This window comes from Manis javanica, chromosome 6 (genome assembly GCF_040802235.1).
Source record: "Manis javanica isolate MJ-LG chromosome 6, MJ_LKY, whole genome shotgun sequence".
In the NCBI taxonomy this organism is placed as follows: domain Eukaryota; kingdom Metazoa; phylum Chordata; class Mammalia; order Pholidota; family Manidae; genus Manis; species Manis javanica.
The window spans coordinates 133,938,192-133,952,602 of NC_133161.1; the positions used below are offsets into that span (position 1 = coordinate 133,938,192).

Sequence of the window (14,411 nt, forward strand, 5' to 3'; positions counted from 1 at the left end):
AGAATGGGCAGAGCAGCAGTGATCATGTCCTTCCTCCTCACTGTGGACACGGGGAAACGTGGGACCCCTGAGCAACAGCCCACGGCGAGCTGAATAGAACAGAGCCAGGACTAAAACTCAGGTGGCCCCAGCCCTAAACTACTACTCATGTTCCCCAAACAGTGAAACTTGCGGAGACGTTTCAAAGTCATTCCACCACAAAGATATCGCTGCAGCTGCAGCACCAGCCCCAACATCAGCCAGAACTCGAGGGCCCCACTTCTTGCTCTGTGCATCTCAGATAATTAGATTCAGAGGACTACACAGCCCAAGCACGTACACCCCATGCTCAGCACCTCCCTATCTGTGGGAAGCTCACTGAGGGCCAGGCATTACTCCAAACACTTCCTATTTCTCTCCTGCTTCAGCACTCCTATTGGTAGTGTCCTTAAACAATGACAAAACCAAAGCCCAGTGAGGTCAACCAATATGCCAAAGGTCACACACTTGGACAGTGGCAACAACAAGCCTGGAACCTAGGGAGGGGTCTGGCTGCAGACCTTAGTCTGAATCATTGTGCTCTGCAGCCTTAAGGTAGAATTCCCTTAATAAAGAAAGCTTCAAATAACATAACAGCCATTGAAGAGTGTGTTCAGTTTCAGGTTCACAGCCTTATTTAGGCCCACCTGCCACTTCCTTCCCTTCCCCCAAGTCTATAGGCCTTTAGGTAGAAACTAACCCTACTTTCAAATGCTTATTAGAGTTTCTATAAAACCTCTGGTGAAAATGGACATTTAAAGGTCCTTCAGATTCTGCACATGTAGGTTTTTTAAAGTGTGTCACAGCGCCCCAACAACGTCCTCCTGGACATCCCACTCCACTCACTGTCCCTGTAGAAAAAACCAAGGCTAAGTCACACACACTCCCTGCATGGGCTCAGTTTAAGAGCCACCAAACCTATGCCAGTACAGAGATAAACCCAAGCCTCCTCTTTCTAGTAAAAGATAAATAATTTTCACTCTTAACAGCTTACTATTATTCCTAATAATCTTCATTCACTCAACAAATATTCTTTAATATATCCCATGGTCCAGGCTGTAATTTAGCCACTATAAACAGGAGCAATAAAATCAGTGGCCTTGTGCATATTACATTTTAGTGGAAGAGGCCATACATAAATAACAGATAAATAAAAGAATTTTCTAAGTGTCAAGAGCTATGAAGAAAAATTAAAGCTAGGCAGGGGCATGGTGATGTGGGGGCTGGGGACATGGCTATTTCAAAGTCTTCTTTGAGGATGGCATATTTGAGCAGACACAGGAATGCCATGAAGGTCCTGCTGGGGTCCTGGCAGAGGACAGAGCATGTCCTCAGGTAAGAATGGACTTGGTGGGTCAAGGGAAAACACAGAAGTTCACTGAGCTGCCTCCTTTCAGGGGGGCAGGTATGACAGAAGGAGATGTCTGAAGGACGGACAGGCACCAAGTACCAGAGTCTTTTGTACCAATGAAATGTTTGCATTTCATTCTAGATATGACTAGACACAACTATAAGGTTTGTAACAGACTGCTATGACTTCATTTATGCTCTTAAATGATAATTGAGACTATCAGGGGGGAATGGATTCTGGTAGAGCAGAAGTGGAAGCAGGAAGACCAAATGTGCATCTGGAATAGTCCAGAAGAGAGCCAATGGCAGTTTTGATTTGAGAGGGTAGTGTTTGAAACAGTGGAAAGTGGCCTGAGTCAGGACATACATTAAAAGTAGAGACAAACAGGATTTATTGATGGATGAGATATAGCATGAGAGAGAAAGAAAAAGATGTATGTGTTGGGTTTCTGAGCAGCTGGTTGAATGGTGCTGCCCACTCTTAAGATTTGGACAGACTGAGGGAACATCAAGTTGGTGATGGCTGGAGACGGGACAGACAGGGCTGGGATCAAGAGCATGGGTGGAGACATAAAGATGACTCAATCATAAAGATGCTCTGCAGATTACCACTAGGATACACAGTGTGGAGGGCCAGAGTGAAAGGGATCTATCAGGACAGAAAGCAAGGAAGCGGCCGTAGGTAAAACAGACTCACGGCAAATTCTAACAGTAGTGGGATTTTGAGAAAGATGGAGAAAGGAATGTACAGAAGCCCCAATGAGTAGCAAGGACATCTCTCTAACTTTCAAGCTTCATGGTAAGCAGGATATAGAAGAAAAACAGCCACTGTTGAGATGGCGGTAGGTGTGGAAATAACCCAGGAAATAGCTAAGAAAAGAAAATGATAGGAACATTCAGAGAACAGACTGGGGACATAGAAACTTTGCTGGTGACAGATCACAAAGTCCAGAGAGCAGGAAGTTTTCTTGGAGGACATGGGCAAAGTTTGCAGCTGGGTCAGATTATTGGATGTACAGAAGCATGAGGTCATAAGATTCTAGACAATGATTCGTGGCCTGGGTTGGGGGATGGGGAGGAGGTCTTTGAGTTCTGAGGCTGAGATAACTGATAAGTGAGATAAAACAATGCTTGTCCTGATCATCTCTTGGGAAAAGTAGAGTCATCAGTTCTAACTCTATTTCTACTCCAGATCATCATCCTAGATATTTGTAATGGAGAGCCCGGGGGTCATGACTGGGACAGACACATTCATCCAGAGCTCTGGCACCCCCTCTACGGGCTGCAAGGGCTTGTGTCCTGGGGGCTCATGGATCGGTCTACCCAGGCCTTCCAGGGGTCCTTTGTGATAATTATTTAAGAACACTTCCTTTATAATACCCAAGTGTACCAATTTCCTCAGTCTGTTGCAACAGAGCATTACAAAGTGGACAACTTAAAACAATAGCAATGGATTATCTAATAGCTCAGGGGGCCAGAAGTCTCAAATCAAGATGCTGGCAGGGCCATGCTCCCCAGGAAACTTGTAGAAGAGAAGCCTTTCTCGCCTTTTCCTCATTTCTGGTGATTCACTGGCAGTCTTCCGTATTCCTTGACTTGCAGTTTTGTAATTCCAATCTTTGTCTTGTTATCATATGACATTCTCCCCAGGAGTCTACTGTGTCTCCACAGGGCCATCTTCTTATAAGGACAGCATTTCACTTGGATTAGTGGCCCTCATACTCCAGTATGATCACATCTCAACTTAACCAATTACATCTGCAGTGACCCCATTTCCCAATGAGGTCACATTATGAGGTACTAGATGTTAAAGCTTCAACATATCTTTTTTTCCCTTTTTTGGGGGGAAGGGAGGCACAATTCAACCCACAACATGATTATTTTTTCGAGTTTTCAGGTATATCAAAGGCACTAAATTAAAAATAATTTGCATATATTCTTTCTTACTTTCTTCCTTATAGGCTCTGACCAGTTAGAATTATTTTGGATTGAGCTTCCTGCTGCATGAATTTGTCCAAAGATGGTTATTCTGAAAGCAATAGCACTTTTCCGTTCATCCGTTACATTATAGGTAGTGTGAAAGTCAGAGAAGACCAAGAAATTATTTTCACACAAACACATTTTTCTTTGCCTCCATGGGGCCAACAAAGCTTTCTCTGAAGGTTGATTTCAGTTTTGTCATTTTCCATCAGTTTAGTGGTTGATGCTGTTTGCATTAAAAATTCTATCATTTAGAAAAATCCATAAGCAAGAGTTTAAGATTAATTTGTATGTTCATTTTATGAGACACATCTAACCTACCCCCCAAAAGCTTTCTAAATCAAAACATCTCACACTGACAGGACAGCAAGTTGGCCAATTTGCCCAAATAAACCGATGTGAATCAATGAGATCTGGTTAAAACTGATAATGGAAGATTGAGACTGCTATGTAAAATTTACGCTAATTTCAGTTCATTTCAATATGCCCCATAGCATATGGCTGAAGTGAGAAGGAACCGTGTTGTGATTCCACTGTTAAAATTCTGAGTTTCTGGTCTTGTTCCAGACTTGCACAGAAGAAAAATTACCAAATGCAGAGAAACTTCTTTCCCTATTTTCACCATCAGTGTGCAAGCCCTGAGCTGGCCTCCAAATGAGTAGGAGATGTGAATGATGGGAAAAATCACACCAGAGAACATTATAGCTGGTGGGGTTTAAAACCTCCAAGCAATGGTGGCCCTACCCCTATTTTGCCAGCTGACTCCAGTGGAATTATAATGGAAAAATCAGTCTTCCAAGGGAAAAAGTTCTACCAATCCTAAATCTGCACATGAACTCCTGACTCCACGATCTGTTTCAGATAACCTGGCTCCACAGAACTTTCCATATGGCTTTTCTGGTAGGAAATTCATCTTCAGAACTATGAGCTGTCGTAAATTGCTATGCAACAATCTTGTTATGAAAAATAACGAAAGACCTTTCTTCTTACTCCCTGTCAGGAATAAAATAGTGCAGGAAAGAAGATTTTTAGGATCTAAACAGATGTGCAGAAGAAACACACAAAAAAGTGCAATTATAGGTAGTTGGAGAGGCGTCTCTCTCTCCATAGATCTTTCAGAAGCATGGCACAGTGTATATATCAAAGTATAGCTACATAGGTATTTAAGCTACAATGGTTTATAATGAAAATTGCTAAATGTGTGCATATTATATATACATGTGCATACATATGTGTGAATGCATATACATATGGAGAGAAAGTTATCATTATACACTGAGCTTTATGTGCATTATTTCATTTTAACCCAACATAAACGCCTCACTTTTAGGTAGGTAATAACTGTCCTCTTTATACAGAATGATTACAAAATTCTTCCCACGATCACACAGAGAAAGTACTTAAGAGGGTGTTAGTAGAATCCTGTCTCCCAGCCTGTTTGCATTTTAGCATACAGCCCTGCTGGAATATGAGTTAGTCAGATCTTGGAGATCTTTGTCTCCATTAGTTGTGCTCCCATTAAACATCCCTATTACTTCTTCCTTTCCCTTGGCTCATGTGTGCAATTTGGAATTTGTATCCTAAACCAAATCAATATTTAATCTCCTAAAAAATAGTTTTAGTTGACTATCTATATGTAACCAATATTATTTTTTTTTATAATCAGTAATCCTCCACCACACAAAGTGAGAAACCGTCAACCTACTCCTGAGGAAGTAACCTCAAAAAGTAGAGGGCTGTTGTTGTTTTTTACCCATCATTGCAGACTTTGAATCTAAGAGAATAAATATGCTATTAATATTATATAAAATTTTTTTCAAGATTTCTGAGAAAAGACACCAATGGTCCTATTTTTAGTTCAACAAAAAGGGAAATGTATAGGTCAAGATTCCACCTCTGAGGCCTCCCACTGCCAGGGCATCCAGATATACTGACTGTGGGATCCTGCTTGAATGGTGTTTCCACCTAGATGTGTTTAATCTCCTATTCCAGAGAAATACATGGCAATGTATGTGAAAGTCCTGGTAATTGAATCAAAAGTTGGTAGACGAACCTGGGTTAAAGTCTTCCTCCGAGCAAACTATGGCAATTCTAGGATTCTCTGACGAGAAGGGACTTCTAAAAATCAGCTGGATCATTCTGTGTCCCCATGCCACACAATCGCAAACACTTGCATATTCGATTCCTTAAATACTTCAAGGAAGGAGATGTGTATGCTCCAGACAAGAGGAGAAAACTACATTCACTTGGTTTCTGGGAAAAGCAGACTTTGCCAATGAAGCAAAGGGACAGGAAGAGATAAACCCTCTGGCACAAAAAGAAAGCCAGACTACAAGTCAGGCAAAACTGGTTCAGAGGCCCAGGCTCAGCCACCATCTATGTGATCCGGGAAACGCCTCACTTTGCCTCTCAGTGCTTTCCTGTCCCGATGGGTAAACTAGAATAATTGGAACCACCTCGCAGGGCAGCCACAAGGATTAAGTAAGACTCTGCTGGTACAGTGCTCAGCACAGGCCATGATGCCCAGTAAACAGAGCTGCCGCACATGGAATCAGAGGAAGAGAACCTAAGCGCTACGAATCCAGGCTTTAGTACTGGACAACACGAGCAGTTAGGAGAGAGCAAGGTGATCAGAGGCGGCTAATCAGATGAGAAGTACCCACAGCCAGCAGTGATACTTTGGCTCTTAGTAGGAAGAATGTGGGCTTCTCTCCGGCACAGGGTGCCTGGGCTCCCAGCTGGCTGATGAAGTGTGGGAGGGATGTCAGCTCCGGCTCACCCTTCAGGAAGGCTTCCTGTGCCAGACCTATTATCACTATCCTCATTATCTGTAAATCCAGGTGGTTCAACTCCCTGGTCTCTGTAATTCCTTCAAAAGCAAAAGAAAAGAGAAACATTTCTGCAGGGCATGTAGACTCGTAGGTGAGGGGTGTTGAGAACTGAGCCATCCCTCTGTGCCCTTCTCTAGGTTCCTGTGACAACCAGCATACTCCTTCTCCTTCTGCCCCACAGTTGGTTGGGTCTTTAGTTTTCCCATTTTCATTTTTGGCCTCAAAAGGCTGAGTGCGCTTCCAAGAGCCTCCCTCCAGGACCCCGTCTGTCCCTGCTCTTTTGTGTACACAGTCCACCCACCGGATGCCTGGTGAGCTCCAGAGGTGAGCTCACAGTGGTCCATCCTGGGAGGAGATAGGGCCATCAGAACAGCACATGCCTCCTGAGTGACATTGCTATTCTGGACGAGTTAACTCATCAACAATGGATCGATATTCACACCACGAGACAATGTGTGCCAGCAGACTCCAAAGAGAGGGAAAGGAAGATGGGCAGAGGATGCTTTTCTGTGACCCTCCTCATCTTGCAAATGCTGATTTCCTGACGTCCATCTGGAGGTGAGTATGTCACCAAAAGGCAGTGTTTCTTCAAAGCTTAAGGATGGGCTGGGAAGCAACTGGGCAGAAAGAAGGCAAGCTTCATGGGTGCCAATATGAAATAGTGGACAAATGGCACAGCCCACCTGTGTCCCAGACAGACAAATGCCAGCTCCATTACTTATGTGTATTTGTGGCCTCTTCAAGAGCAATCTCACACCACTGCATGACCCAGACAGAAATGACAGTGAGCCAGTCACATGTCCAGGGCAAGAACAGCACAAGGCCATGCAGGGAAAAGACAGAGAAGGGGAAGGACAAGAAGAAATCCCAGATTCCCTTCATTCCTTCACGCAACAGATATTTATAGAGCACCTCCCATTAGCCAGACACTAGTTACATGGTAAGACAGAAAAGGTACCTATTCTCAAGGAAATTGTATCTGGTGGGGAAGACAGATCATAAACACATCACCAGATGAATGAACGGGAAAACTGCAGATGCAGATAGCTCGAAAGACAAAATCCAGGATGACAGCCTAGTGTGAGACTGGCAGAAGAGGCAGGGGGTTGTTTAGATTTGGGCGTCAGGGAACGCTTTAGCGAGGGGGTTCCATTTGAACTGAGGCCAAAATGACACACAGCTGTCCATGGAGACATCTGGTCTAGTGATATTCCCAATGGTGGGAACCACAAACAGAAAGGCTCTGTAGCAAGAATAAATTTTCTGTGTTCATGACACAGAAAGAAGGCCCAGATATCCACAGCAGAGTGAGTAAAGGAAAACGCAGGGCAGTCACTCAGACTTCATTGGCAAAAGTCATGAGCCTAGGCGTGTGCTGGGGACCAGGGTGCAGACCCAAAGAAGGCATAGTTCTGCCATCGAGGGGCCATGGAGCAGCTGGAGAGACTGACAGAGAATCCATCTGCTTATAAAATGAAAAGCTAAATGCCTCACATGAGATGAGTAAAGTGCCACCACTTCCCACATCTAGAAGGCGACTCCATGGGCTTTCCTGAGTATCACAACCACATCATTCTGTGCTATTCCATGGGACTGCCACATAAAAACCTACCTTCAATTTTACTCATTTCTTAGACCTTTTATTCTTAACCCATCCCAAATAAATATTGTGCAGTGGCAAAGCCTACAGTCTAAATACCTGACAAAAAGTATAGTTCATCCTCTGCTACTCACTTAACCAAGATGATCCCAAGGAAATAATTCATTTTCCTACTTGCTGCCTTATTTAGGGCATCCATGAAAACATGTAACACATTCATCAGAATTGCCAAGTGACAGGTTGACCCTCAGTGAAGGTCTCTAATTCATTGCATCCACGGGGCTGGGCGTCTCAGGATCTCCTGCTCCTCCCTGATTCCACAACACGCCCATCAGAGGGGCTGGGTCCTACCACTCTCAGAGAGAGACACTCTTCTCCAACCATACACACGTGTAACACACATTTGTCAATCCGGCCTCAACTGCTGACCACTGCCTTGCCCACAGCCCAGCCTTCTGGGTTTGGAGCCAAGGCCCTGGAGTGAAGAGTCCTGGTCTCGTTCCTTATATACCCCAACCTGCAGCTCAGGGCCCTTCATGAAGGAACTACTCAATAAATCTTGTGGATTGACCACAGTGGCATTTAAAATAAAATGATAGAGACATGTGGTAAGGAGATAAATTGAATAGAGGCTGGAGGATATTTTTGTTTTGTTTCCACTCATTTCATCTGTTCAGGATTTACTTGCAGGCATGATCCTGGCTTTCTAAGAGCTAGTTGCTCCCCAGTCCACATGGAGCAAGAAGACAGAGAGCTAAACAACATTGCAAGATGGGATCTAAGCCAAAATGAGTAGGGGAGACATGAAGTCCCAGTGAGGAATTAAGAGAACACAGAATTCAATGAAGACAGCTCGGTGTACAAAGTCAAGGAGCCATGTCCGGAGTCAGCATCCCAGCTCCGCATTTGCTACTTGTATGATGTCATGTGAATTCTCCTCTCTGGGCCTCAGTTTCCTCATCTACAAAATGGGGATAACTAGGTCTGTTTCAGAGAGATTTTGTGAGGATTAAATGTTACTATGTACACAAAATGTTTAATACAGCAATTGACCAGTAATTGATAGTATTATTCATTTTATTAACATTATTATTACTAGTACTTCATAATCTGGCTTCAAAACTTTATCTGTGCTACCTTGAGCAAGTGATATAAATTCTCCATACTTCAGTTTCCACATCTATAAAATTGTAGATAATAATAGTACCTATATCACAGGGTTTCTGTTAGGGTTAAATGTTCATATTATAAGGTGATGCGTGAGATATTATATAAACACTTAGAAAACTCCCTAATACATAGTAAGTGTGTAATAAACCTTGGTAAATATTATTACTACTGCACATTCTGTTTTATGTAACCTCCCTCTTTTTAAAAAATATGCATGCAGACCAGGGACAGGAGGGCAGACAGAGTGAGAGCTTGCAAACGGTCTGCAGTTCTTTCCAGGCTGTCAACGCCACACTGGGTGAAAGGTTTCCCAATACCTCCTCAAGGATCAATAACGTTAACTGGACAAAATAAAACATTAAAAAAAGGTTTCCTCACATTAGAATCTGCTGCTGAAGCATTCCTTCTTGGGGACTGAAAGAGATCCTTAAAAAATGAAACTGGTGAGAACAAAGCAGAATAAAATGAAATTTGAGCAAATAATCCTCTGCTGGCTGCGAAGAAAACTACAACGATCAGCCTCCTGTCACCACAGCCAAGTGGATAGATGGGGTGGCTCTCCAGGGCAGGCAGAGGAGCTCAGCATCTCCCTAGCTGTGGTCCTCTGTAGCGTGGTCACATGCTGAACCAAAAAAAAAAAAAGGAAGAAGGAAGTCAGGGAGGAAGGGAAGGAGGAAGGAAAAGAAAGAAGAGGCCCAAATACACACAAAAAGCAAAAAATAAAATAACCCAGAGCCGTGAGCCACTGGACTGTTGCAACCAGGAATCAGGTTAAATGCAAATTTAGCAATTTTTATGCAAATAAAATATATTCTGAAATTCCTATTTGCTTCTCTGCACACACAATTACAAAATGGAGAGCCTGTGTCTGAGAGTTCAAGGGCTTCTACTCCACAAAAGCACACCTGAACATGAGGACCCATCCTCATTCTAGAGCATTACAGCCTGAGAAGAATGAAGGTCATCCTACAGAGGCAGGAGCATCCTCTGTGAGGTTGCCTGGTACACCTGCTATCCGATTCACATCCTAAATCAGTCCTATGGCCAGTGGGTTGGCATCAGTCAAAGCCTAGTTCCTCTAATCCCTGCCCTATAGGGCTCCATCCACTGGGAGGGTCTTCTTCCTACATGTCAGGAAGACATTGAGTCCCAGGGGCTGGCACAGAATGTCAAGGGATGTTCCAGGAGGGCCTTTTGATGCCATGAATGGGTTGGGTGTCTGAAGGAAGCCCCACCATATCCCACTTACTCCACCTAGACCCAAACAAGACCAGAGTGTCCTGAGCACAAATATTTGTGATATTTGTGTCTAAAGGAGACAGGGTCAGTGACACCAGAGAGAAAAAGAAAGAGGCAAAGAAGGAAAGACAAAGAAAGAGAAGCCAGCAAGTACGTGATAGTGCAATTTTCAAAGAAGCTGCTCCTAACCCAGGCCCATTCCCTGGCTCAGCATCTGCTGAATGCAGCTACTCTCTAGACAGTCCTGACTCTCATGAGCCTAAGGGACTGCCGTCTGGACACCAGATCCTGGCCTGTCCAACCCAGCCCCCTGCCTTGTTCCTATAATATGGAATCACTGTGTGCCAGGACCCCTGTGCTATTTCTTTATCTTCAAATCTCTATGGAGCTAACCAGCTTCCACCTTGTCCTTGAAAACACCATCTCTTTCATTTCTAAAATGTTCTCTATGTGAGAATGTCTCTGTTTTATCACTTGGGGCTCCTCCTTACAGCCAAGAGTTAGGGACAAAGGAAGGATCCAGACAGCACTAAATTTCATCAATTACATTATGTCCAAGGTTCATTGTTGTTCCTCTGTTTAAGTAGTCTGAAATCATGGCATATTTGGAGCTCCCCAAAAATTCCTTTATAAAGCAGATACACATTTTTTTTGAGATGGGAGGCAGATGGAATGCTTAACCTCTGTTCAAAACAGTACTTAAAAGGCTCAGTGGAAGAGGTGGGTTTCCTGAACCAATGAGTAACTAGGAGTTCATGGAGCCCATGGGGTTAGCTCCCCAAAGACAAAGGAACATGAGACGCTAGCAGACCTTTCCTGGGTCCTTAAGTCACATACTTTATTTAGTAATGTCATCACAAGTCAGCTCTGTACAGTCAGTTGTCCCCTCCTTAACATTTTCTATCCCATGGGTGTTTCCTTAAGTATATATATAGCACAATCCAGTCTTAGAGCAGACACGAGGGCGAAGTAGTGGACTCCAGCACCAAGGTTACCTTTGCAAGAATCCTCCTGTGCAAAGGATAGGAACACTGCCATAGTGCCTTGAAGTCAGAACAACGACCCGGTTTGAAGAACTTAGAGAGCATATTAAATTCAAGAGAGGCAGGGAACTCATTCTTCCCCTGAACCTTCTTAACTTCTACCTCATGCTGATTCTCTTATAAAATTCCAGAGAGTGAGACTGCCCATTCCCACCACGGGTTTTGCATTACCCTCTTGGGAGTAGTGCAGTTTGTAGATACTAGAAATGGAGTTAGCATTTTATTGGGCAGGGTGATCATCCTACCTTACACAAAATGTATCCAAGGTTCTTTTTCTCCTCCACCCCAGAAGCCAATCAGCACCCAACTCCACACTGAAACCGAGTGCCTGTTCAGTAGATGAGTTTTGCACATACTGCTTTAGTGGGCAGTGTCAAGAGAGCACAGTTAACCAGAGTAAGTGATATTTTCCACAGACAAATCAGACTCATCTCCATGACTTCAATCTCAGAAAGCCATGTTCAGACAGGGAAAAGGATGCCCTTCTGCTCACCAGCTCAGGGCATGAAGGCAGCCCAGGAAAGCCCAGGCAGGCAAAACCAAGACAAACAGCAGCCCTACCGGAGTCCAGGAGCCCAGGGGGTGACTCCTGACCACAGGCACAGAGTGATGGCATCCACACGAAGCCAGACCCATCCACTGGGACTCTATCACTTCAGAGATGACTGTTTGTGCTGAGCCCCAGCCAAGCCCGCAGTCACCAGCGACACCAGGTTTGGGCACAGACAGTGCCCAGGTCACTGTCCTCAATCTCAGCCACTCCAGGGCCCAGCCACCCCTTAAGCTTACCAGGTCCTAAGCCAAGGAGGCCGGTTGGGGGCAAACCGCTCATCTTCCCAACCTCTGAGCATTTCCCATTGACCGTCACGTTCCCGGACAGAACACCCAGTTCATCCGTGAACTGTGCAGCCCAGGGAACCAGCGAGCTCTCTGCCAGCCACTCCAGTGCACACACCTGCACCCCTGCCCCTCTCCCCCGACACCCCAAACACATCATTGCCAATTCCGAGAAGAATGGCAGCTCCCTACCTGAGGGTGGCGCTCTCCCCCTGCCGGACCGTCACGTTGTCCATAGCTTTGGGGAAGGTGGCATCTCCGCTGCGCACCGGCACTCCTGTGGGTACAAGGAACAGCAGCCTGAGAGACACGACCACGAGGCACTTCCAGGGCAGGAACAGGGACCCACAGACCCCCATCCTCGACAGCCACAACTTCCCAGAACTCCGGCAGCGGCTCGGCACACGCCCCCCGGGCGAGCACGGGAAGTGGGTGGGGTGAGGCAGCGAGCACAGGGACCGAGCGGTGAACTAGCGGCGACCGCGCGGCGCGGGGAGGAGAAGAGCGCGCAGACTCCTCCAAGTCTGGTATTCCTCCCCCAAATCCGGCCTCAGCGCTCCAGCTCCGGAGGGGCAGTGTCCACGAAGGACATCCGAAAGGGGCCTCCTCGGTGTGCTTCGGCCGGAAAGGTGGCCGGGAAGGGGAAGCGAAAGGCAGGTGCAAAGGTGTGGGCACGTTTCAGGAGCCCCGTCTTCCCGTGAACAGTTCTGACATGGCACTTTGGAGTGGAGTAAGCACTTTGGTACCAGGAGGGGACAGAGGGTGGGCTAGATCCGGCAACGCAAAGGTGATCTGCAATTCCTCAGTTCCAACAGGGGGAAATCCAACACTTTCTTTGTAAGTTTCGGAGGAAGGATTGCCCGCAGAAAACAATCCGTAACAATGGCAGGGGTGGAAAGTAGAGCGCGGCGGGCAGCAGGGGGTATTGCAAGGAGGCGACGGCCGCGCCGACTTCGCGCGATCCGAACCCAGGGATCCTGCCGCAGCCGCTTCGGCCAACTTCCTCCGCGCCGAAGGCGCGCTGCAGCCGCTGCGGCCGCCGGGCTCCCGGAGGGGCAGTCGCCGCGGCGGCGGGGCGGAGCGGCCGGGCGGGAGCGGACCGCAGCGCCCCTGGCTCGCTCCTCGTGGGCTCGCTCGCGGGCGAAGGCGCGGCGCCGCCAGCACCGGAGCCGCGCGGACGCCAAAGCTCAGCGGCCGCCCCCGGCCTCCGCGCCGCCGTCCTCCCGGGAGCAGCCCCGACGCGCGCGGGCCCCGGCCGCCGGGGTTGTCATGGCAGCAGCTCCATCACTGACCGCCACTTGCTCCTGTGCCGGCGCGGGCGGGCGACGGGCTGCGCGCTCCTCCCGGCGGGCGGCGGGCGCGGGGCGCGGGCGCCCACCTTAACCCCTGCCGCGCCGCGCCGCGCCGGTGCAGGAGCTGAGCGGAGGAGTTGAACGATTCCCCTCTTGAAGAGCTGTCACTTCCAAATTAAGAAGGAAGACAGAATCACCACGCAATGGTAATAAGCCCGAGACACCTTAATAAGGGTCACAAACTAATTAACTAGAAAAGGAAATCCCTGCAGCACACATAGGCGCCTTTTTACATAATCAGATTAATTCTATTAGCATTTAGAGGAAATTCAGTGTTTGGAGTTATGTTTCAGAATAATCTCATTTGTATTCAATGGTCAAACCCCACCCCTTCGGTCCCCCCACAAATGCTACTTTAAAACTCCAGAGATTCACCATCACCATTCTAAACAGATCTTCCACATATAAAACAAACACAAAATCATAGAAATCTCTTAGTGTGCGAAACTGGCAAATTCACATAAGAATTATGGCCAAGTTCAGACACTGACACTCTTTATTCTTGTTTTGTCCACATTAAAAGATGCTAGCCCTAACTGCTCACTCAGATGAACAAGCGAGCCGCTTGCTTTGTTTAAACAGGGGACCCCCAACTTTCCTGGGCTTCACACTCTACAGCCGATTGCATCTTAAGAGGTGTGTTTTTCAAATGGTTTACACCCAGAGAAAAGCTGGATTGCCTGAATTCCTGTACTTCTCTCTAGTTGCTCTGGGTTCCTCCAGTACCTACAGTTTTACTCCTCCATCAGCTTGGGCTCTGAAGCGGTGTAGAGCATTCCACTGCCTGGGGAATAATAATCCCCCTGCCCCTGGGCCAGGCAACGCCCAGAGCAGCCCAGCCCACACTGCACTGCTGATGCTAACATGCTCTCTACTCTGGGACATCAAGATCTGAGCTCCCACACCGACCCAAGTTCTCCCTGGGGACAGAGGTGGCAACAGTGGTGTTGATTTTTTTGCCTAGACTTTCTGTGAAACCCAATGAGGGAGC

General features: G+C 46.6%; 1 protein-coding gene across 6 annotated transcripts in view; it reads right to left on the bottom strand.

The window, feature by feature from the left end:
• The window catches only part of NTM (neurotrimin), a 929,477-nt gene that overhangs the window by 384,490 nt on the left and 530,576 nt on the right, over positions 1 to 14,411 (bottom strand). For 2 of the 6 annotated variants that reach the window (XM_037000867.2, XM_073239476.1), the window contains exon 2: positions 12,261 to 12,345. In XM_037000867.2, coding sequence (XP_036856762.2) covers positions 12,261 to 12,345 — 85 coding nt within the window. Of the gene's footprint in view, positions 1 to 12,020; positions 12,168 to 12,260; positions 13,050 to 14,411 lie in introns of those variants that run through there. The other 4 variants (XM_073239473.1, XM_037000868.2, XM_073239474.1 and 1 more) reach the window with 3 other exon arrangements.